General features: G+C 31.9%; 8 protein-coding genes and 1 non-coding gene across 9 annotated transcripts, besides 3 other annotated features; 2 read left to right on the top strand and 7 right to left on the bottom strand.

Moving 5' to 3' along the window:
• Positions 1-1461: 1461 nt before the first annotated feature.
• On the bottom strand, positions 1462-4737 carry TVAGG3_0278560 (uncharacterized protein; the record flags this gene model as incomplete). Its single annotated transcript, XM_001311737.1, has 1 exon — positions 1462-4737. The coding sequence occupies one exon, from the start codon at positions 4735-4737 to the stop codon at positions 1462-1464; it is 3276 nt and encodes a 1091-aa protein (XP_001311738.1).
• Positions 4738-5935: 1198 nt separating this feature from the next.
• Positions 5936-6478, top strand: TVAGG3_0278550 (spectrin binding; the record flags this gene model as incomplete). The annotated part of the gene is made up of 1 exon (XM_001311738.1): positions 5936-6478. The coding sequence occupies one exon, from the start codon at positions 5936-5938 to the stop codon at positions 6476-6478; it is 543 nt and encodes a 180-aa protein (XP_001311739.1).
• Positions 6479-6650: 172 nt separating this feature from the next.
• Positions 6651-6777: a mobile genetic element.
• Positions 6778-6783: 6 nt separating this feature from the next.
• Positions 6784-6810: a mobile genetic element.
• Positions 6784-6810: a terminal%2Cinverted (terminal inverted repeat of tvBac_53III transposon ID:TVAGG3_0278530).
• A 264-nt stretch (positions 6811-7074) lies between these two features.
• On the bottom strand, positions 7075-8124 carry TVAGG3_0278520 (ribonuclease inhibitor domain-containing protein; the record flags this gene model as incomplete). The annotated part of the gene is made up of 1 exon (XM_001311739.1): positions 7075-8124. The coding sequence occupies one exon, from the start codon at positions 8122-8124 to the stop codon at positions 7075-7077; it is 1050 nt and encodes a 349-aa protein (XP_001311740.1).
• A 1439-nt stretch (positions 8125-9563) lies between these two features.
• Positions 9564-12829, bottom strand: TVAGG3_0278510 (uncharacterized protein; the record flags this gene model as incomplete). Its single annotated transcript, XM_001311740.1, has 1 exon — positions 9819-12773. The coding sequence occupies one exon, from the start codon at positions 12771-12773 to the stop codon at positions 9819-9821; it is 2955 nt and encodes a 984-aa protein (XP_001311741.1).
• Positions 12830-13553: 724 nt separating this feature from the next.
• On the top strand, positions 13554-16887 carry TVAGG3_0278500 (uncharacterized protein; the record flags this gene model as incomplete). The annotated part of the gene is made up of 1 exon (XM_001311741.1): positions 13569-16865. The coding sequence occupies one exon, from the start codon at positions 13569-13571 to the stop codon at positions 16863-16865; it is 3297 nt and encodes a 1098-aa protein (XP_001311742.1).
• A 2844-nt stretch (positions 16888-19731) lies between these two features.
• TVAGG3_0278490 (Kelch protein family) lies at positions 19732-21145 on the bottom strand (the record flags this gene model as incomplete). Its single annotated transcript, XM_001311742.1, has 1 exon — positions 19847-21097. One exon carries the CDS (start codon positions 21095-21097, stop codon positions 19847-19849), a length of 1251 nt encoding a protein of 416 aa, XP_001311743.1.
• A 401-nt stretch (positions 21146-21546) lies between these two features.
• Positions 21547-21618, bottom strand: TVAGG3_0278480. The gene has a single exon. It is a non-coding gene; the product is annotated as a tRNA-Glu (tRNA).
• A 43-nt stretch (positions 21619-21661) lies between these two features.
• On the bottom strand, positions 21662-23294 carry TVAGG3_0278470 (uncharacterized protein; the record flags this gene model as incomplete). Its single annotated transcript, XM_051228778.1, has 1 exon — positions 21880-23290. A coding segment is annotated over one exon (1411 nt), but the record flags the coding sequence as incomplete, so codon positions are not given.
• Positions 23295-23573: 279 nt separating this feature from the next.
• On the bottom strand, positions 23574-25198 carry TVAGG3_0278460 (glycosyltransferase family; the record flags this gene model as incomplete). The annotated part of the gene is made up of 1 exon (XM_001311744.1): positions 23837-25147. The coding sequence occupies one exon, from the start codon at positions 25145-25147 to the stop codon at positions 23837-23839; it is 1311 nt and encodes a 436-aa protein (XP_001311745.1).
• Positions 25199-25234: the final 36 nt, after the last annotated feature.

The raw sequence follows: 25234 nt of genomic DNA, 5'->3' as shown, positions 1-25234 counted from the left end.
GCGGCAACTAATGGCAAAAATACATACTTTACAAAATGCCAAAAATAACTCTTTACAAATGTAAACTTTGTAAAATCTTTGGTGTCAAACATCGAAATTTCGAAATGAAGCAAAAACGTGACAATGTTTGCGCAGCGTAAGTTCTTTCCAATCTCAGCAAACGATCCATTATTTGGTTTTTCGTTGGGAGGCGATGCTGCTTTTGACTGGGAAGATCTTGCGAATAACTCAGCCCAGGCCTTATTGAACATGTGCCGTAAAAATGATCTTCAAATCGATCCACCATATTTAAAACGTACAATGATTCTTCAACTTCGTGAATTCATGGAATCTAAAGGTAAGAGAGCTACATTACAGCTTGCTCCAAGCAGAGAACACGTTGCAAACCTTAGAATCGATTACTTATCAACAAGTACAAAACCACAAAAGAGACAAGCATATACCCCATCCAGATCATCAACAAGCTCCGTCACTTCGGAAGAATATTCTTCAACAACATCATCCGTACCTCTCAACCAGCCATATCTCGAAGAAGATCGTCTTAAAGAGAAAGCTAACCTTGTTGATACAGTTCGCCTTGCATTCAAGGCTCCTACGAAATTCATGAACGAAATTTTATCAATTTCACCAGAGAAGCAAAGAAATGTCTTCAGATATTTATTTGCAGCTCTTCATATTATTTTATTTGTATCATATCTTACCTCAAATAACTTCAAATTGCAAAAACCACCTAGAACACTTAATTACCCATAACATGTTTCAAACGAATCAAAATATTTTGATATCTGCATGAAGTTTTTCTGAAGGAACAGGCTGAAGAACCTCCTTGATAGCGAAAAGTTGCCTAAATCAGAAAAGAAAGAGTAACACAAGATAAAAAGAGGAAGAAAAGAATTAGAAGATAAAATAGCTTTGCTTGATTATTTTATTTTTACAATAATGTTATAAAGGATCTCAAAATTAGATTTTGATCATTATTGTATAGTATATTAATTATTAAATAAAGATGTTTTATATTCCGAAATGATATTTTTTTGAATTCATTATATTTATATAAATATAATGGTGTCTGTTTCTAAGAATGACATATATCAGCCGACAAGAGTGCACATAACAATCTTGTTGGTCAAAGTTTCGCAATCAGAATATGATTGCGGAACAATGTGCCATTCTGGGAGACATACAGCGGCAATATCTCCAGGAATGACACATATCAGCCGACAAGAGTGCACATAACACTCTTGTTGGTCAAAGTTTCGCAATCTCAATGTAGTAAAAGTATTTGACCAAAATGATAATTCATATGAAATAAATTTACTATTAGTCAAACGTTTTATAAATCTCGCAATTAATTTATTATTTATTCAAGTGTATTTGTGAATTTTCTTATCAAAAATGCTAAAAAACAATTACTTTAAACTATATATTTAAAACAAACAATCATATACTATATATATAATCTTATATAGGCTTTGTTCTCTTTCTTTCCTGTCTTGCATTCGGATTAACTTTATCTTTCACGTATTTCAACATTTTTGTTGCTCCTGATGCCAATTTCAAACCAGGCATCAAAACAACATTCGGAATTGCACCAATTCTATGAGTTACAATCAAAGAAGCGATTGGAGATCTTCTCCAATCTTCATCTCCAGCTCCTGCTTCAACAGCGATGGACAACAAGGTCTCTGTCAATGATGTAGCACATGTTCCTGCATTTAAGACTTCTGTGGCCAGAGTTCTCATCAAAATTGAAAATGAACGGCCACCGAAGTTTCTAAACAAATTATAAACTGCGAGTCCTATCCTCTTGAAGTTAGATAAGACAGGTAATCCGCTTGCAACAGAAAAAGCGGACCATGCTAATGAATCAAAGTAAAATTCAGATAATCTCGCGACAAGTTCTTCTTTGGATGATATACTAGCAAACGCACACATTGGCAATGTAATTGTAACATCTTCTATCGATACAGATAGGCCAAAAGTGAAGTGCGCGTTGATTAAAAATGAAGAACCTTTTATCGCGAAAAAGTCAAATTTGAGAGGCCTCTCAATTTCATCGCTTTCAAAAATTGGAATCGATCTGTCGAAGAAATCAATTAAAAAGTCAATCTGGTTTTGTGTGATAAATATCCCAAGACTTGGTAATTCAACCGATAATCGTAAATTGTCACTTTTCATAATATCGAAAATGACAGAAATTTGTTTTTCTCTTTCTTCCAGGCCGAGCATCAATCTAGCTTTTGATTCTGGTATGTGGTCGATTACATCTAGCATGCTTGAGTTGGCAATGACTCTTAAACTGATGTCGTCGTTCAAAAATATTCCCAAATTTAATGAAACAACTGTATCTATCTCCAATGAAGGATTTTCATTTCTTGTAAGCACGTATTCGAATCCATCATCAAGAACTTCATCATCATTTGTGAATTCTGGCGTTTTTTGAAGTATTCTGAGATCAAATATTTTTTCGAAGTCATATCCACCGTAAAACAAAATAGAAACAGTTACTCCTGTTATAGAAATGGATATCTCCGGCTCACTTTTCGGTGATTCGAGTTGAATCTCAGAATTTGAATGTGAAAATTTTTCCAAATTTTCATTTTTGTTTTCAGAACTCATTACATTTTCAGATTCATTAATATTTTCAGATTTTTGATCTTCAAAATTTTCTGAAGTTGTAAATTTTTCTGAAGATGTAAATTTTTCTTCAGAATTTTTCACATTTATAAAAGAGAGTCTCATTGATTCCATTAGCTGCTCTTTGATGATATCTTGTGATATACTAGGCTTTGGCTGCACATTTAACTTGATATCTCCGTATTCTAGACCATATAAAATGTGAGCATAAAGAGATAAAAGCAAATTAAAGGAATCCGAGCACAAACCAACAGCAACTGTTGGATGGTTGATAGAGCATGAGAATCTGGTGTTATCCTGTAAAGAAAAGTTAACATCGTTGAGAACTCCCTTTAAAATTTGAGCAAATCCGTGTCTTGACAACAAATTCGGACTTGATAAAGCTTTCAGAGGTAAAGGCTGGCGTAGATTCGACATAAAAACAGATAGAGCAGCTACTGCAGTGCCTTTAAGCGAGTTATCAACTAATGTCAGAAAAACTTTTGCATCTAGAACGTTTGCCAACAGTCTTGCAGGCATTTTGAAGGTCATATAGTCTATAAATATGTTGGAAAAGTTCAAATTAATGGCAGATTGCGGAGAAGGACCTGAATTTTTTTCATTAATTTTCAGAACTTCGTCAACGAACGCCATAATGAAGTTGATTCCTTCTACACGAGGTACACATGCAACCAAATTGTTCAAATTCAAGTCTACTTGTATGATATCGCTTAATTTAACAACACAAGCGAATTCGCACTGATTAGAATTGGATTGGACAAGTGTTGTACCGTTTAATGTTGAGTAAACATTAGTTCCAACAACATTTACTTGGATATCAACATCTTTTTCCGTTGAAATAAAAATTCCAATTTGAGATTTCGTTGTTTCTAAGGTAAAATCATCCATAACCATCTTAGCCTTGGTTAAGTATAAAGAAACGGCAACAGGAACTATTGATTGGTCGGATTCATCGCTAATTTTTAATAATTCAAACATTTGGAATGTTTTTACCATGTTTAAGAAATTTTTAAGCGGTAAATTACCTGTAACTTCAGGTGTAATGATTTTTACACGTATAATATTAGAGTTAAATACCTTATCTTCCCAATCAATTATATTATTTATTGAACAACTCTGCGGGAGAACAAAATGATCACCGACAGGTAAATTTACATTGATATATAATGGATCTTTGAATGTTACAAGGTTGGAATCTACACTTTTGATGGTCAAATCAACATTTGTTTCTTTTACTAGGATTTCTGTATCGTTTACATTGAATTTGTATTCACCAATAGTTGCATTACATCGTTTAATATTAACAGCAACGATTTGCTTTGATGATTCCGAATTTTCTTTTGGAATAAATTGTAAAATGAATTTTATAACAGTAGCTAAGTGTTTTAGAACAGTTTGATCGATTGTACCTTCAACATCGTTGAAGTTTAACGTAATAGATTCGGAATTCGCGATAAATGAAATTTTTGATGATTCAGCAATTTTAGTTTTTGAAAGTCTGGAGCCGTAAAACAACATTATTTTGCCTACTTTTCCTGAAAATAAGGCGCTTTCTGAATGGTTGATTACAAAAGAAAAATCATGAATTTCTACAACTAAAGGAGGCAAATCTGGCGATGTTTTGACAATAGCAGTGAATCTCTTGACTTTTAGCTTCACTGATTCCACGTAGTGAAATAACCATTCTTGTATAGAAACATGATTTTCGATTGGAAGTTGTTGTCTGAAGTTTTGTAATGAAGCAGTAAGCTCGTTCTCATGAACATCGTTGTGTTCAGTTTGGCATAGTGATAATTCGACAACGACTGTTTCTATGTTGCATTCATGTTTTGATAAATTATAGGCTCCATTAAAAGAAAAGTCAGAAATATAGACAGAATCGAGCTTTATAAAGTCTATCGAGTTATTTATTAATTCAGGTTTTAAAAAAACTTTACGTAAAATGAGTTTCATCGACCAATCATTAAATAATTCGAGTTTTACTGAGTTTTCGTCCTGTTGATCTATAACCATAGATAGTATACGCGATAATATTGATGTTGCCGCGGTATTTGATGCTTTAGAAAACTTCCGCGATACCCAATTGAAAATTCCATTCATAAAATCTAGATTTTGACAAAAAAAAATTTTATGACAAAATTTCCTCACTGTCAATTATGGAATTATTTGTATAAATGTTTAGCGCAAAACAAAACACTTAATCCTTTTGCAAATTTTATGATTGAAAATTGAATATTTGTAAATTTAAGGTTAAATGGAATCTTGTTTCAACCTTGCTGCCATAAATTATACTCAAAGTTGGAAAGGCCTACTTAAACACTCTTATCAACTTTATCATGATTTGTATTCAGATCCTTGAATTTAGTTTGACATGAAAATATACACTTTTCCAACTTTTTGTCAGGGGCGCGAAGCGACCCAAAAATGTCGGAAAAATGTAATTCTCAGATAAATGATTATTTTTGCTTTTAATGCCGAACAGCATTTGAATCAAAAATAATCGTATGTCTGAGAATTCTCATTTATTTGGGATCCGGGAAATTCCATTGTTCAGATAATGATTCAACGTGGAATTAACGACTTAATTCACTGATGACTCAAAAAAAAGCCAACATAAATTTTAAAGGTGAACAAGGAATCTTATATTGACATTATTTCAAGAGACAATGTTGAAGAACTTCGAAAATTAGTGAATAGCAATAATAGCACAAATCTATTTGAACGTATTTACCAATTAGATTTTGATTATAATAATTTGAAGGAGGACTATCTAACAATATTTCATGTTGCTGCTTGTCATAATTCACTCAGATGTTTCGAATATTTACACATTAAATGCAATTTTCCAATTGATATTGAAAGTAGTTCATCTTGTACTCCTTTTCAATTTGCCGTTTTTACTGGCTCAGTTGATGTTGTAGAATACATCTTTCGCTATTATGAAGCCAATTTTGGGCAAGATGGTCTCGAAAATAAATTGTTTTCTGAAGAATACTCAAATCCTAAAAATGTTAATTCAATAATCTTATTTGCTATATCAAAGAATCCAAATATATTGAACCTCCTTTTCAAATATGGTTATAGCTTTGGAAAATATTCAGATACATGCAAATATAAGATCAACAAAGCTTTAAAATATTCAATAACATTAAAAAATACGCAATTTTTTGAAATTCTTCTCAAGAAATATTGTGAATCAAATCTCGAAAAAGATTCAATTTTGATTTTATATGCAACTGCATTACAGAATAATTCTGCACTTCGTTTACTTCTTGATGCAAAGTTTAATCCATCATATATGGCAGAAGATTTTAGAACACCAATATCTATTGCATGTTTTTATTCTAATGTTGAAACAGTCAAAATGTTGGCAGAAGTTACTGAGGAAGTTGATATTCCAGCGAATATCAAAGCACCTTCTGCTGTGCACTGGATTTGTAGTTCAAAGAGTCCAAAAATTGCAAAAATATTGTGTTCAAAGGGAATTGATGTCAATAGAGTCGATGCACAAGGTCGAATGGGTCCATCGTTTTTTATTTCTTCAAATAACAATAACAAAGATGATATAGAAATTTTAAAGGTACTCCTCAATTATGGCCTGAAAATAAATTTCCATCTTCCAGGAAAAAATACAATTTTGGGAGATTGCCTTACAATTGATAAATTAATGTTTAAAGACCCAGTTGAGATTACAGAATTCTTGCTTGATAACGGTGCCGATCCAAATGATCTTATCTATTTTAGTGGTAAATCTCCTGTATCATGCATTGAATATATTAAACGAAAAGCTCGACGGTCAACAAAATATAAAGAACTTTATGATAATTATTTTAATTCGTGATACTTATCTTTTAAATTTAGATTTTCATTCATCTTTTTTTATTAATGAGAACACTCACGATCATCTAAATTTAATTCAAAATTCTGATAACTATTGTGAGGCATCTTGAAAAATACCATGTCATATACGCATAAATACACCCCTAAAATTTTATCTTTTGATTTTCTTGTCTTTAAGGCTGCACTTACGCCCATCTGACTTTAATTCAAATTTCTGACAACTGGAGTGAAGCGTCATTGAAAATTAACCTTAAACATCTGAATTGAAGGCCGCGTCATAGGGGCGTAAGTGCACCGTTAAGAAAATTAAGGGTGCACCTACAACTTTCTGACGCACACTCAAATTTTCTGTTTAAAGTTTTATTTTCTGATCTTCTTCACACCTGTATTCCTCACTGTGTCAGAGTGTGTCAGAATTTAGCATTGCAGTGAAGTTGAATAGTATTATAAATAGTAAATACCTGTTACTCTCAAATGGAATTCATATGCAAGTATAATTTCTAGATTATTATAATTCTAAATTTATCATCAATTTTTATGCTTATTATTGTGAATATGGTACTATCAAAGCAAATCTCAGTTATAATTAATTTTTATTTACATTATTATACAAACAGAGATAGAGAGTAAATTAAAATTATAATAAATGCTCTTACATGTGATTTCCTTTTTCTTGTACTCATGGAACATAGTTGTCTTAATATTCGAAAAGTATTCAATTGACGAATCCGAAACAACAATTTTCAAAACAGCGTTTGGATTCTGAATAATTCGATTAGGTATCTGAGAGTTACCGAAGTAATATATTGTTTGAAGATTAGGGCACAATCGGATAAAACTCCCAGATGATATTTGAGATATATTTCCATAAAAAGTAATAGTTTTTAATTCATAACAATAAGAAAATATAACATCGTTTTCAAATGTGACGTTTTTCGGAATCACAATTGAATTCAAAGTATTTAATTCAAAGGCTTTTAGCCAAATCATTTTAACTGTATTAGGAACAACGAAATCTTTCACGAATGATGTTACTGCAATTAAAATAGTTTTCTCTTTGTTATATAAGGAATATTGTTTATCATGAACGAAAAAATTGTTGTCATCAGAAACAATAATCTTCTTTACTGGATTGTTGCAAAATGCACCGTGTATTATTGTTTCAACATTACTACCTATGACAAAATTTGAGATTAAACTAGTAGCAAATGCATGCATGCCAATATATTTTAGAGAAGTTGGTAATACTACTGTTTCGATAGTCATATCCATCATGTCAAAACCAAATGATTCAATAATTTCTAAATTTTGTGGTAAAGTGAGAGAAGTGACACCTTTAAGTTTGTAAAAGGCATGACCTTTAACTGTTTTGACAGGATAGGAAACACCATTAAACTCAATACTTGTTTTTAAGTTTAATGTTTTTGGAGGTGAGTTTTTATCATAAACAGCGCTTTGAGCATTATCACCAATACCAATTTCTGCACAAGAAAGATCTGGATAAACATAATAATTCACCCCAGAATCGACTACTAATGTACCTGACGACTCTAAAAAAAATGGTTGGCAGGCGTTCAAATTTTCAGCAAAATTTGACTTGGAAATTGAATAAGTCCATTTCAAATTGCTTCCAATTTGATAACACATCGATTCGACAATAATTAATAAAAAGGATACTACCAAATTTTTAGTGGAAATTCCCTGTAAAAAATCAAATAATAAGTAAATTCCCTACGAAATATTCCGTACAGTAGAATGCATATAACTATCAGTCATTATAATAATTATAATTCATTTTATGCTCAAATCAAACTATAAATTTAAGTTAACATATAAAGTATAAACTTTTTATTTACATTATTATACAAACAGAGATAGAGAGTAAATTAAAATTATAATAAATGCTCTTACATGTGATTTCCTTTTTCTTGTACTCATGGAACATAGTTGTCTTAATATTCGAAAAGTATTCAATTGACGAATCCGAAACAACAATTTTCAAAAAAGCGTTTGGATTCTTTATGATATTATTAGGTACATGTGTATGACCAAAGTAATATATCTCTTCGAGTTTTGGGCAGCCACGAATAAAATCGATAGACGATATTTGCGACATATTGCCGTATATAGTGATTGTTGTTAATTCAGTACAATAAGAAAACAAAGCACTATTTTCAAATTCAACATCTTTAGGAATCACAATTGAATTCAAAGTATTTAATTCAAAAGCTTTAAACCAAACAATTTTTACCGTACTGGGAACAATAAACTTTTTCACATATGATGATGCTGCAATTAAAATTGTTTTCTCTTTGTTATATAAGGAATATTGTTTATCATGAACGAAAAAATTGTTGTCATCAGAAACAATAATCTTCTTTACTGGATTGTTGCAAAATGCACCGTGCAATATTGTTTCAACATTACTACCTATGACGAAATTTGAGATTAAACTAGTAGCAAATGCATGCATGCCAATATATTTCAAAGAATTAGGTAAAATCAATGTATCAATAGTCATATACATCTGGTCAAAACTATATGTTTCAACAGTTTCTAAATTTTGAGGCAAAGTGAGAGAAGTGACACCTTTAAGCCTATGAAAAGCATGACTTTTAATAATTTTAACAGGATAGGAAACACCATTAAACTCAATACTTGTTTTTAAGTTTAATGTTTTTGGAGGTGAGTTTTTATCATAAACAGCGCTTTGAGAGTTTTCACCAACGCCAATTTCTGCACAAGAAAGGTTTGGATAAACATAATAATTCACCCCAGAATCGACTACTAATGTACCTGACGACTCTATAAAAAAAAAAAAACTCAATATTTGTCTTCAAATTTAATGTTGTTACCATAGAGAATGTAAAATAAGTCAAAAGGTGGTATGTCCAGCTGTAATGATAGATGGATGTCAATGACAAATATAATAAAAACAAAAAATTGAGAGAATGCCAGATTTTTTTTATATTGGGAAATGAATAGAAGCTACTATACTACCTATTGCATATGCAGCTTATTCGAGCTCTAATATTTGATAATTTTCTCTCACTCTCAGGGAAGGCACCATTAGTATTAGAAATGTAACCTATTCATAAAAGCTTTGAATGTAAAAAAAAAGAATGTCAAAAAGTGTTATATTCAGCTATGACGACAGATGGATGTCAACAACAAATATAATAAGAACAAATAATTGAGATAATATCAAAAAGTGTTATGTTCAGCTATAACGACAGATATGTGTCAATGACAAATATATTGAGTCAAAAAAGCTAAGAATGTCAAAAAAATTGAGATAATGTCAGAATGTTTTTACAATAAAAAAATAAAATAAATATTTTTTAAATTCTGCTCAAGTTATCCATTGCTTCTATATCATCAAGAATTCCACCTTCTTCGTCGTACTGTTGGTAAGGCCTCTTCTTGTTCCACTTTATGCAGCAGTAGATGACCAAAGCGATGATTGCGACGAAAGCTGCGACTCCGAGAGAGATCCAGACAATTTCTGTTCCATTTAGTATCTGGTACGAGATGTGCGGCTTGTATCCTTTCATCTCTGCGTAGATTACGCTTTCTGCTGCCTGGATTTCGATGGAAATCGGAGTGTTTGGCGTAGTTATGTTTTTGACATTTTGTTTTATGATGTTTGTCCAGAGAGAAAGGTTGGATTTCTGGGATTGAACAAGCATAGCTGTATTGGAGAAGAAACTGGCTGAGATATTACCATATGCTGCTTCAGAAACAGAGAATTCAACAAATAATTCTTTCGGAATCTGTTTTCCTGTGTAAACAAGCTTGGAATAGGTCTCAGTGATCATGACATACAGTTTAATGGAGATACCTGATATGTCTGTCTCTCCTAAATCAAGTAATGCCGTTCCTGGAATATCTATATCAGAATTAACCTTTAAAACATCAATTAAACCATAGGAATTATCATTAACTATGGTCTTATCGATGGTTGTAAGCTTGTAAGTGAGTTTTCCTTGGCCATTTACTGTAATTTGAGAAATTGTCGATTTTTCTGCTGATTCGATCGAAATAGCGAAGTTGTCGACAGTAAATGGTGCAATTACGAACTCTTTGGATGCAGTAACAGTCAAATAACAACCAGATCCGAAAGATATTGGTAAAATTCCGGTTGAAAATGACATTGTAACGCTGCAACCAACGTAATTGAGGAGACATGCCTTTGGCCAGTCACCTTCGACCTTGAATTTGATACTTTGACCTGTTTGATTCTCCAAAAATCCAAATCTAAGCGGATTTTCGAAAGTAGATGACGAAATATTAACAGTAACAGCATCGTTGTTGTTAAATGCAAGGATAGGAAGGGTATCTCCTCTCTTTTGGAGAACATATGAATCACCAAATTCGTAATTCGTTTGTGCGAAGGTAATGGATGCTTCGGAGTGAACGTCCAGGAAGTAATCAACAAGATCCGCGGACGGCAATGTCTCGTAAGCCTTTTTAGAGACTTGTAAATATCCAACTTTTCCAACTGATTGAGATCCAGCAAGGAATACAACATCGTTGAAGTAGGCCTTGTTTATGGAAAGAGGAGATCCAACAAATTTGATCTTAACCTTATCAACATAGATCGCATTCAAATAATCTTTTGTTGAATCCGAAACTTTCAGGTATAATTTGGGATAGGATGAATCTGTCGTGTTGCTGTCAATATACAAATTGTTTTTAACAGCTCCATCAAAATTGAAGGCTTTTTGATCGTCCATGTCCGAATTAATCTGTAGAACGGCCTTCTTAGTGTATTTAGTGATGTACGAACCGAATTCGCCCTGCTTTAAGGCCCATGGGAAGCCTGTGCAGTTCTCGTAGCAGAAAACTGGATAAACTCTCGAAGGATAATCAGCAATTCTGTATGTGAAGGTAGAGGAGTCTCCGGAGCTCTGGCAACCCATCTCTAATACACTTGTGGATTTAGTGAAACCTACCACGCCTGTTTCCGGAAGGTTTATTGTGATATCATAACAATATGTTCCTTTTGTCTTAAAGAAATTGCATGATTTGTTGAGAATCGGGTCCACTTCGTCATCTGTTGGCATTTCGTCCTTATAATACGAAGCATTGATTACAATTTTACCTGAATTAGACTGAATTACGGAAATCCCAGTTCCTTTCAAGCCAATTTTGTAATTAAATGCGACATTTGTCTTTAAGTTGAGTATGTAGAACTGCAATGTTGAGTCAATTACTGTCAATGACTTTGAAATTTCGAATGGAATAAATTCATTGAAAAATTTTGAATAATAAACAGAGTCAAACACAGCAGATTCAACAGATATAGGTGTATACTTGTTAGAAACGAAGATAGAACTGTTTGTTACTTGAAGTTCTTTGATATTTACTGTTTGATTCGATTCTAAAGTAATTTTACAGCCATCTTCGACCAAATTCAATTTTCTGAGGTTTAAATTGTTAACTGTGGTCTTGCCAATTAACGTTCCTTTGACATTAAATTCAAATGGAGAATTTGAGGTCAATGAGTTGATTGTAAGTGGCGCAGTGTTGGTAATTGTGATTGGTGTTGTATCTAGCTTGCAATCAACACTAATTATCGTATCATTTGTGATGTCAAAATTAATTGTTTTGATTTCCTCAGTAATATTAACAATATTTAAGGTAAATGCGGTGCCTTGGATATCAGTAATGAAATTAAGATTAGAGCTAGCGAATTTGATTGGTAAAACAGCTGTTTGCAAGTTAAAAACAATATTATTATCAAAAGTAAGCGTAGAATCCTTTTCGGAAAGATAAGCTGTAAAGTTTGAATCTTCCTGAGTAAGATAAATCGACTTTTGTCTGGTAAATTGAGCAGCTGTGCCTTGTTTAATGATAATCTCTGCGGAAACAGTAATTTCATCAATGTTTTGGACGGCCTTTGTATCAAAAGTGAATTTGGAAGCAGAGACACTGATTGTTTTTCCATCTCCAACTGTAATTGAAGAATTAAGAATGGTTAAAGCTTGAGCATTGATTAAAGCTGCTGTTTCTGTACCGTTTATGAATGTGGCTAAAGCACCATTAATGACTAAGTTAGTAATTTGTGTAGTATTAGCTAAATCAAAGTTTAATAATGAATTATCATCGCCATAGAATGTAATTGGCTTTGTTTCAATAGAAGCAAGAGAAATAGCAACTGTATTTTGAGCGCTTCCGTATATTTGAACAATAATTTCTTCATCTTCAGCAGCAGAAGTTTTGATTTCATCGAAAGTCTGCGCCAAAACTGGGTTTTCTAGAGTACAATGGCTATCTTTGTCTGTTTGTGCCATTAAGCAATAGTTCTTACATAAGGAAATTGGAAGAAAGAGCGAAAACATAAAAGCAATAATGTAAATTTATAACTTTACAAAATTTTGAATAGAAAAAAAGTTTTACACCAGTAGCCGTTTATAAATTAAAATTAGGAATAAAAAATAATAGAGATTAACTTAAAGTTACTAAATTTACGTCGAATTTTGTTATAGTGGCAATTTCGCATTTCAAATTGAACCAAAAAATGATATGCTTGTAAAATCTATACGAGCAAAACTATAAGCACATAAAAGTTTCCATTTAACTCCATTTAATATTTGAATTAGCGCTTTATCTTTCTTGATAAAAAATTATGACAACTGATATTTGATGAGATATGCAAATATGATGCAAACACGGATCAAACATGCATAGATTTATTCTCTGATAATCTTTTTCATATAACAAAGAAACAATATCTCTATGAGATTGCAATTGCAATTGAGTCACTGTCTACCAATTTGTAATGAATGATTTATGTATTGTCATTATATTAATTAGTACTACAAAGGAATTCAAATGCAAATGTGATAAAAATCCAAGCTTTCGTTGTCAGTGTCTTATTAATAAAAAGTGCACAAGATCTGATGCTCATATCTATTCTAAAAAATTATTCACTTTCAGATTCTTGATTTCTGAATTTGAGGGAGATTGGAGTAAATTTCATTTATTTCGTTAATGAAGTACTAATATTGCCATTCGATAATCTATTCGTTATATAACCTTTTCCGAGCATTAATAAAAAACAAAAAATTCAGTTTCTGCCCAAAAAAATGCGACATGCACGAGGGCAAAGATCACGAACATTGAAAACTTGCGCATATTTACGCATACCTCGATCTGAACGCTCCTCATTTCAAGCAGAAATCGCAGAGATCCTGAGTAATGTAAATTCAGGAACAGAACCTCTAATTTCCGGTTTGAAATCAATCAGAAGCCAAGTGGAAGTCTTTAATTCAGATGAATTCATAATTAAATGGTTTTCTTTTCTTCAGTTAATAATTTCAATTCCAAATTTTGGAATACGAGATACAATTCTGCAAGTTCTCGACTTATCACGCAAACTCCGATTATATGCAGCAAAATTTACCTCCGTAATTCCATTTCTACCTCGAATTAAATCAGCTTCAAGCCATTGCTCTCAAATAATTCAAGTTCTGAACTATTTTAACTACAAGTCTCCATTAGGCATTGATGAAATCAATTCTGTTCTTTCTTTAATCGATGACTTGAAAAGGTCGAATCAAGATATTGACGTTGGACCTCATCATACGCGAGCATTCATTAATATCGAAGCAGAGCGCGCATTATTAGAGAAGCTTAGTGAGGATATGAAGGCAATTAAATCAACATTAGTCCTCATTATTTCAATAAACAAAATTACAAACATTATTAACCGATATACTATCGAGAAACTTGCTTTATTCAACGAGAAGATTAATCTGAACTTCACTCCGAAAATATTACCCTTCAACAAAACGTTTGACGGAAGAATTAAAATTACAACTCAAGAAAGTTTTTTCTTTATCAACATTCTCGATGAATTATCGCAACTAGGCATCGACATATCTACAGATAATGGCATAGACCTCAAACATGACCATCTTTTCATTCCAAATTTTTTAGAAAAATTCAAAACGATAGAAAGTCTTTATACGAAGCATCCAGAGCTATTTTCACCAAGTTTCATGACCAAGATCCAAGAAATACTCGTTTCTCCACCTCTAGAAAGCGAAGTTTTGGAATTATTATCTGAATCTCTTTCTGTCAAATATTCCATGGACTTCACCGGCCAAACGAACACAGAAATTTCCGAAATCGCCAACTCCCTCAAGACTTTACACCTTTGTTTGTTGTTTTTCAACGGTTTGGACATTATCAACGCAATTCCATACGGAAACTCAGTTCGGATGCTTTACATGCGCACTATGACCAATATAGTTCTTGGAGAAGACGCATTCAACATCTCTTTGACTGAAATTCCTCAAATTGAGTTGATGAATTCAATAAACACAAGGGTTAAGGATTCGAACTCATTCATTGGCTTGAACATCAAGAGGTGGGTGTTCAAACTCATCAGAAGCCATTTCATTCCTTTAATTGAATTTTTAATTCAAAATCCAGATTTTTCTTTCATCCTCAACTTTTTGGTACAAGCGGAGTATTCCTCAGTCAGTGCAACAGACATTGATGGAATTGTGTCCAAAATTGAGGATTTCGGAGAAGTTCCTGAAGAAATTTCGAAATTTTTAGAAGATCTCAAACAAATTTCAGTTAAATTCAGAACTTCTTCGGACATGCCAACAGCATCTGACATGATCATCTCTTTCACAAACATTTTCACTGAAACTGAAGTAGAATTAGCTGCTCCTGACATTAAACTCGAGTTTTGCGAGATTTTGGCTGATACTATTGATGCTTGTCTCAAGAATAATTCATTGATTATCCAACATGGCACGGATTATTCATTTTTGAGGCAACAATTCAATGAAAATTTCATTTCCAACTTTATTGAGCTCAACAAGTCAATATTTGTCAACCATTCATTCCTATCTCACAAAGCCGCTTCGGTTATGGATTATTTGTCCAAAGACAAGTCAGATAAAAAACACGAATTTTTATATCTCATTGATTGGATGTCCAGAGGCTCTTTAGACAGAAATAACATTATCCTGTTGATTCAGAAATTCCTACAATGCAACTGCTTCAACGTAATCCAAGAATATGCCGTAATAATAACTAAATTATGGAGATTCTTCATTTTAAGAGACGAAATCGCTAAATCTTTGTATTCAGCCGGATACAACGAAGCATCTACTATCATCTACCCATCACTTAAGCTCTTCAATATGAAGAATTTCTATACAACAATGGCAAACATCGCATTCTATTTCAACGTCACTTTTTCATCCGAAAAAAGTGACAACCCATCAAAAATCATGGAGCTTAAAAAGCTTGCAAACAACATTCCAGACATAATGGAGCCAGATTCAACCATTATTTTCGAGATTGACAAAGTTTTCGAAGAAGTTTATGATTTAATTCGAAATCTGAACGTCGAAAACATGATTCCCAAGGCCAAGGGAATCTTTGAGATCTTGATAAGGACTAAGAGCTTCGTTGCGACGAATAATTTGGAGAGAGATTTCACAGAACTCTGCAAAGCAGAGAACTACAACACTACTCTGTTCAAGCACATGACAAAGGATGTCAAACAGATGCTAAATACCGTTGGAGTTAAGAAAGAAAACGATCAAAATATCGAATTTGTTCTTACAATGATCAATTCCGTTGCTTTCTACTATCAGACCATCAACGATATTTTGTTGTTCAAGAATTCAGTACTTTCGCTGCAGAATTCCGTTCAACTTTCGAACCAAAACTATTTCTTTATGAATCACGACGATAAATCCGAGAAATTCCCATCGAACGAGACTTTCTTCCTTCCTCTGCAGTTCCTGTTCTCAAAAGGAAACCCAGGATTCACAGATTTCACAAGTTCTTTGCTAAACGAAATTTCTTCGGAAATAAAAAGTGACAAAATTGAGGAAGAAGCAGATCGAATCATTGAATTGACGGAGAGCGAGGAGCTACAGCCAGAGTACAGGGAAATATCATCTTTCATCAAAGAAAACGTGAAAGAAAATGATACAATTTTTAATTTGCTCCAAAAACTCACCGAAATCAAATCCAACATTGACATCGAGAAGGAGAAGAACAGTGATCTCAATGCCAAGCGCCAGACAGTCACAAACGAGAAGAAAGAGGAAATCTCCAAAATCCAAAGAGATTTCTTCACTCAATACGACAGCCACAACAGCGAAATGATTGAGACAAACCTGGAACTAGAGAGACTTGAGGATGAGAAGAAGCTGCTCATTCAAAACACCGAAATGAAGGAGAAAGAGAAATCAGACTTGATTTATCACAAAGAGTGTTTGATCAGCAGCGTTGAGGGATTTAAGACAAAACTGATGCCTCTGGCTTCTCAAGGGAATGATGATGAGACATACAAGTTCAGTGCGTACTTAGTTCCTGGTGCTAGCATCTCTTATTCTCAGTTCAAATGAAAAATTATTTTTTTATTCTTTTTATTTATAATAAAAAACTTTTTTTGTTTTATTATTAATTGAACAAAAAAGAAAAGAACTATTTACAAACAATCAGGAGGACTTAGTATCAAATACATTAGTTATTGTGTTTAGGAGAAACATAGCGGAGATCTTTTTTTTGGGGAACTGAGGGAAACTGAGGGAAACTGAGCACTTTTTCTCTGTGAATATTAGATTTTTTATTAATATGTTTAAACAAATATTATCTATTACTATATTTTAGATTATTGTTTAAATAAAATTTAAATTATAATAAATATTCGCAGAGTTTTGATGAAAAAATTGTGTCACTTTTGCAAAAATTGAGAGCCCTTTTGGGCAACTGAGCGACGATTATTTATTCTATTTTTTCTTGATATTTAAATTCTAATTTGATATTAGTATATAATAGCACTTATAACTATATATTTAATATTAGATTTTAGAATAACTCTAATATTTGAGTAGATAAGAAATGAAACAAGCTCAATTTCGAATTCCCAAGATAAAGAATATCATAGCAAAAAAATTTGATTGAAATCATGATTGATAATTATGTTTAAACAGAAATCTACGATAAATGCTAATTATTCAAAATATAAGATTTTGAAATTTTTTAAGATATTAAGAAACAAACATTATTATGATGTGGGGATGAAATAAAACTTGTAATTTTTATGTGAATGTTGATTGAGTTGCAAATAGATATAAAGTTATTATCAGTTGCCCTCAGTTTCCCGAAAATTTTAGGAAAAAGAGCGATAGTTTCCTCAGTTGCCCGATGATTATTGTAAACATTGTTCAGTTTCCTCAGTTGCCCGAAATGACGATAGTTGTAAACTTCACTCAGTTTCCACAGTTGCCCGACGATTATTTTAACTATGATTTCCTTAGTTTCCCGAAATGACGATAGTTATCAATACATTTTTATTTTCTTAATTTTTTTCTTAATCCTATTGCTCCTCTATTATTTCAATATATATAATCTACTTTCCTAAATCATAAAATTTTGATATTAATTAACTTATTGGATTTCATAAATTCTTATTCTTGTTAAATTATGCAATAAATTAAACAGATTTCTATGAAATTCTTTTAATAAATATAAGTGTTTATAAATATTGATTTGAAACGTCGATATATACTCTTGACAATTCTAGTTTGTTAGCAAAAATTTTAAAATCCATTAATTTTTTTTACTTTTTCTTTACAGAGAAATTTTTTCTTTTGAAAAATCACTATCAATTTTAGATATTATGTATTTAAATAAAGATATCTAATTAAGTGATTGGTGATAATTCAAATTATAATAGTATAAAAGAATAACTTAGTCAAAAATTGTATAATTGAAATATTTAATAGAAATTGATAAATATAGAAGATAATGTATGAAAAATATTAAGATAATAAAGTAAATGAAAAAAGTCAGATGAAATAAAGTTTAAAATAATCATCGGGCAACTGTGGAAACTGAGTGAAGTTTACAACTATCGTCATTTCGGGAAACTAAGGAAATCATAGTTAAAATAATCGTCGGGCAACTGTGGAAACTGAGTGAAGTTTACAACTATCGTCATTTCGGGAAACTAAGGAAATCATAGTTAAAATAATCGTCGGGCAACTGTGGAAACTGAGTGAAGTTTACAACTATCGTCATTTCGGGAAACTAAGGAAATCATAGTTAAAATAATCGTCGGGCAACTGAGGAAACTGAACAATGTTTACAATAATCGTCGGGCAACTGAGGAAACTATCGCTCTTTTTCCTAAAATTTTCGGGAAACTGAGGGCAACTGAAAATAACACATTCAATACATCAAAATATACATTCAACCCTTTTCTATATGTTTTATATTATCTTTTTGTATTATTATATTTTCAAATTCATTCAAAAGCACAATATTTTTTCCAAATAATAAGATTCCTTTTCAAAAATTTCAATTTAGTTAAAAATTGTACACTATTCTTGTAAAGGGTACAGTATACATGGATATATTACAAATCTAGCTTCCAAATCCAAAATATTATCGTTAAATTATTTAAAACTAGATAAAAATTGCGTGATTTAACTATAAATGGATAATAATATCTGATAACAATAATAATTGATATCAAATGTTCAACTACTTTTAGTTAATAACTAACAGATATTGAGATATTGAGATTGATTGATCAAAAATAATCGTCGCTCAGTTGCCCAAAAGGGCTCTCAATTTTTGCAAAAGTGACACAATTTTTTCATCAAAACTCTGCGAATATTTATTATAATTTAAATTTTATTTAAACAATAATCTAAAATATAGTAATAGATAATATTTGTTTAAACATATTAATAAAAAATCTAATATTCACAGAGAAAAAGTGCTCAGTTTCCCTCAGTTTCCCTCAGTTCCCCAAAAAAAGGTGGCCCAACATAGCTTCTACAGACAATCTAAAATTAGTATAACTTTGTGAATTCATAGCATATTTATACATACATGATATAAATAATGATTCACAAGGGACTTGGTATTATACTACCCACATACTAAAAAGATATTTCTACGTTTTAAACTCCAAATGAACTTTTTAAATTTGAAATGTTTCAATTACTCTAAAATATGGGTCAATCCATAAGATGGGCGATATGCAATAGAAATTAGATTTTTCATAAAGAAATAATAAAGTAATTCATAGCAATATAGTTGAACAGCACCTTAAATTTCATCTATAATGTATTATGGAAATAATTCATTCACTTAACAGTCAGATAGAACATTTCATTATATGAAAGTTACAATACTTGTTCAATCATGATTTCATATGTTTCATTATTTTTGATTTTTAGAAAGTTGGCTCAAAAATTCTTGATCAATCATGAATTATGAATTAGAGTGTTTGTATCGAGAATATATTGATTTTTACAAAAGCATAATTAAAAAGTCTTTATTATCATATATAAAAAAACAACAAAATAAATAATTACTCTGATTCTGATTCAGGTTTAAGAAGCTGTCCATATAATTCTAAACAAGAAAGAGTCATTGAGTAATCAGATCTTATATTCATTCCGACTTGTTGAACTCTAAAATATCTGTAGTATTCGCTGCAATCGCATTTATAGCAAACAGATTTGTAGCCTCCATTCAACTCATCAACATCCATCTTCCTGTCAAGTAAATCCCATTTGTTCATGTCATTCGATGCAGTAAATGTCCAATTCGTGAGATGTCCTGTTCCTCTGTTTCCACCAGAAGTTCTCAAGTAGTACATGTTTGGACAGACCATGTAAGGTGAGAAGTCGAACAGAGCGAACTGATCAGGAGTGTTCTTGCTGTACCAGATGTTGTGGAAGTTGTCGAGCTTCAGAAGGTTCTGTGAGTCAAAATATTTGTCATGTGTTGATGAAACAACAACTCTAACTTTTCCGCCTTTCCTGAGAATGTAATCGACAATGCCTGCAGGTACTTTTTCATTGGCTGGGTATGGTATATCGTAATGTTTACCTGTTTTGATTAAAGTATCCATTTGTGTCGAATTTAATCTATAATTTCTTGATGGTCTTGGTTTCTCTTCTTCTTTCTTGGATTTTTCAATAAGCTCTTTGGAATCAATGCCTTGTGTGGCGCACAAGTCTATAATTGTGTCTTTGGAAACTTCATTAAGATGAATGGAATCCAAAAGAGGGTTTGCTTCTTTTCCACGACGTTCAATTACATGCTGAACAAAGTATGCAATGTTATCCTCGTTTTCTGAACAAAGAGTGTCTGAATGAACAATTTCTTCGAGAATAGGCATCGGAAGTTGAAGTAAATCTGGATTTGTCATGATTTCTGAGAAATGGTCTTTGATGTATTGAATGTACATCGAGCAATCTACATGATATCGATATAAATACATAATTGTTGGGCAAATTGTGGCTGGAGATATAGTTTTTTTCATGCATTCATATGCAGCTTCACTAATTAATGATAATCCAATCATGTATGTGAGTAAATATGCTTGAACGCAATTATCTGGATTGACGACAAAATCTTCTCCGTAACAGAAGTTCATTATCTTTGCAAAGAGTCCAAGCTTATCTGGTATTTCTAAATTGATCTTACTTCCGTTCGATTTTGATTTGTATTCAATTAATTTCGGTGCAACTGAGAAAACTACTACAGCATGGCATGGAAACTCAGCACCAAAGTTATCTATAACTAAATCACATGGTACCATACCATCTCGCATTGTTTTAAATGCTTTCTGTGGTGAAGGAACAACAATCTCGAAACTCAAAACGTCCTTCTGATTTTTTATCGTCGAGATTTTATATAACTCTTTGGAGCAAAACCTACTTACTTATGGAAAATAAAAATTCGATTTGACACATGAGCTTCTGCATGAAAGATTTAACGTAAAGCGTGAAAAATCAAAGATTCTTTTCAAAAATTTGCAAACAACCTTATAACCTCATTTATTAGTCCTATTCTAATAATGTGCTTGTAAAGAAAAGCATACTGGTTATTAATTTTTTATGAAGAGTAAAGATATCTCGAAAATAAATTTCAGATTTCTATTAGCACTCATAATGTAATTGGAAATCTGAGACAATATATAGTTTCAATTTAATCTTAAAAATCATTAATTCTTTAACATATTGGGATCCAAAGATAAAAAAAAACGAAATGAAAAAATTATTCCGATACGGGGAGTCGAACCCCGATCCTGTGGATGAAAACCACATATCCTAACCGCTGAACGATATCGGATTCTACAAAATAATAAAATAATTTAATACAATATATAAGAATTGAATGATGAAATCATTTATCATAAGCATTAAATTATAAGATATGAATAATAATCTATATTTACTAGATTCCAAATATCTCAAATAAGTAAAAATTTAAAAATTATGAAATGATAAAAAAAATTAATCGTGAATTAAAAATTCGTAAGGTTTGGATTGCTGTCTTAATCAGCATTTAATGTAACTGGAACTTTGTCATCTGAGTACTTTGCCATACCATTTAATGTAACTGGAACTTTGTCATCTGAGTACTTTGCCATACCATTTAATGTAACTGGAATTTTGTCATCAGATGTAAATACTCTGTTTGATTGTGGTTTAGATAATCCAACTTTTGCCATCTTTATTTGTTTTTCATCGAAAAGAGAATTTAGATCATTGGAAAGTCTTGGTCTTGGATCAACTAGAGGTTGAAAAGGTTTAGGTTGAAATCCGTTTATGAATGATGCACGCTTACGTGGCATACCTAAAGTGGGTGGTTTACTTATTTCATCTCTTAGTAAAGAATTTGGAATAGTTTGTTTTTGATCCCCATCAAACTGTGGATTGTGGAAATTCAGTGTTCCGAATTTTTGTTTACTTTTTCCCAGTTCTCGGAACATTTGATTTATTCCTATATCTCCATGATCATCTTCGTATGGATCTGCTGATATTTTTGGAGGATCTACTAAATCGCCTCGTGCATTTACACCGACATCCTGATCATCTGAAATTTCTTCTTCAGATGATTTTTCAGGGCGAGTTAATTGTGTGACGTATGTTGGTCGATTTATATCAACTTCTTCATCGCTGGGTATGAATCCAGTTTTAGGAGGTGTTGAAACTCCAGGTCTGGATGTATCAGTTAATTTTTTGAATGCATTTTGATCAATGAGGGGTTTTGGTCTTGGAGCGAGTGGAATTTGTACATGTGAAGGCTGAACACTGTTGAGATCATTTGCAAATGATACAACCTTGCCATCTTTATATGTAAAATAAGGAAGAGTAGATCTGGCATTTTCAAATGTAGATACAACCTTGCCATCTTTATATGTAAAATAAGGAAAAGAAGTTCTATGATTCAAAAGAGGGGATTCAGCGCGTGGCTTGATAACTGGTGTAACAACTTTTGGCTTTCCAGGATATTGTAAAGAATTTTCTAAAACACGGAAAGGTGGTGGTACTGGTTTTGTATCTTTGCCACTAGGCAAAGATTGAAAATATTTTTTGCTTTCGAAAGCATTAGCTTGAAGTGCTTTGAGACGTTTTGGAGAAGGAGGATCAAGATCATGATCAATTATAGACTTGGGCATACCTATAAATCCTGGACCATTTCTAGGAGTTCCAAATTTCGGTGGAGAGCTAGTGACTTTTCCGCCCGTTAATGATGGGAGAATTATAGGTCTAGAATTCGTGTATTTAAGTGTAAAACCTGTATCAAAAAGCTTGAAATCGTTTTCAATAGACTGAGAATTTATATGCATAAAAGGAACTGGGATTTCTTGAAGTGGAAATTGAACTCCATTAGGAATAGTTTCTTTGATTTGTTGGATTTCGCCCTTGATAAGAGCTAACTCGTCCTTGATCTTACTAATCAATTCATCTTTTGAAGATGCTTGAATTGAAAGACTTGAAAGCGCTAAAAGAAACATTAAAAAAAATTTCGTAAAGTTGGTTTTTGTAAAATATTTAAATCGGAATCTGATAAAAAGGCAAATAATATTAAGTTAACAAAAGATACTCTTTTTTATGATTTTACCCCTTAAACTTTTGAATACTAACAGAATCGAAAAGTTATAGATTAAAATAACAACATTGAATAGAATAAATAATACGATAAAAATCTATGTCAAAAACGGTTTTGCATAGAAATCAAAATCACAGAATTGATCAAATTTACAAATCAGATCAAAAGTTATTTTGGGTAAATTATCGGACCATTTGAGTTAATAGTTATAACATTTCAAGTTCAGATATATAATATTTGAAATTATTGATTGATTTAAATCATTTGATAAAATAATTTAACAATAATACAAAAATGAGCTAATATTCTAGTATAAAACAATACATAAATTATATGACATGGTAAATTATTGAACAACTCCGGATTGAAATTAAAAAATAAAAAAAATATTTATTCGAAATTTCAAGATACATGCATAGATTTCACATTTCAAAATGGACATTCAAAAGATTCACTTGATTTCAGGCAAATTAAATTCTCCTCCTAATCTATAGTTATAATTATTATACATTCTCTTTTTCATAACAGAAGTGTTATAAGAAGGTCTATACCCTTTCATATATGGGTATTCACCGTTCTTCATCGTATACATTAATTTTTCAACAGCATCGAGGGTTTTGTTTATATAAATCGTTCCACTTCCTTGATAATGACTCATATTCTGATGCTGAATTCCGATTCCATACATTTTTAGCATACATATCAGAGATAAATCAGGTAAATCAACAAGATCTGCAAAAAATACTACAATAGAAGACCTTTCTCTCATAAATAAAGCATGATAAACGATTGAACCTCCACTAGCAATCAAAAATAACGTTTCAGCAAATTGTTTCCCTTTTTCTTCAAGAGAATTGCACATTTCAATGATATTCCATTGAATTGGCTTGTATTTTGCGTTCAATTCTGTCTGAAGCTCAACAAAATTTGTAAAATGTCGACTTTCGGTCGGTTTTTTGTTCAACATATTGTATTTCGTTGGTATAATACTATCCAGCTTGAATCTCTTCCTAAACATGTCGTGCATTTTTGGAAGACTGTATCCAGTGAATTCATGTGCAACTTCACGAGGATGAATATAATATAACTCATCGCATCTGACAAATTCAAGCTGCCATGGGTATATCCTTATGGAAAACAGACCAAGGGCGTCGAGATGTTCTTCAAGTAATTTATTATCCCAATCGTGGAAGATATATGGGTTCTTATTTAAAACCTCTTCAGGAAATAACAGAATTGTAGCGAGCAAGTCATGTAAATTATGGCCATACGTATTCCAATATTTAATAACTAGGATTGCACAGTGAATTTGGCCGCGAACACCTGCAGTGTACTCTCCTCTTCTATCATGATTGTAAAAATCATAGATATAATTATCACATATAACTAATTTGTTGCCGACATAGCAGTCATATAAGTGATAAAGATATCCATGACATGCAATCATCTTTTCGGCAGGGTATGGAACATAACCAACTGGTTTTATATTGTCTGTAAGGTAATATGCGTTTGTAAATTCTGAATTGTAATTTATAATTTCCATGATTCTCATAGGTATCGGCAAAAACGATGTGCCCCTGAACTTGGCAGTGATTGATGGGGCCCGATATCCGAAATTAGGTATTATAAAGTAAATAAAAGGTAATACTTGGTTACCAATGCCTTTATTGAACAAGGCATAGATTATAAATAATGAGTAAAGAACTAAATGTATAATCCCAAGAATTGTTACCTTTGAAAACCTCTTATTGTAATTGAACATTTAGTTCAAGAAATTTTCAAAGAGCTCTTTGATCTTTTTTTGACTTCAAAATTCTACATATAGAGCTTTTGAATGTAACCAAGAAAA

The sequence above is a fragment of the Trichomonas vaginalis genome, chromosome V (genome assembly GCF_026262505.1).
Source record: "Trichomonas vaginalis G3 chromosome V, whole genome shotgun sequence".
NCBI classification, from domain to species: domain Eukaryota; phylum Parabasalia; order Trichomonadida; family Trichomonadidae; genus Trichomonas; species Trichomonas vaginalis.
Note: the sequence above shows the minus strand (reverse complement) of the source record. Positions and strands in the feature narration are given on the sequence as shown.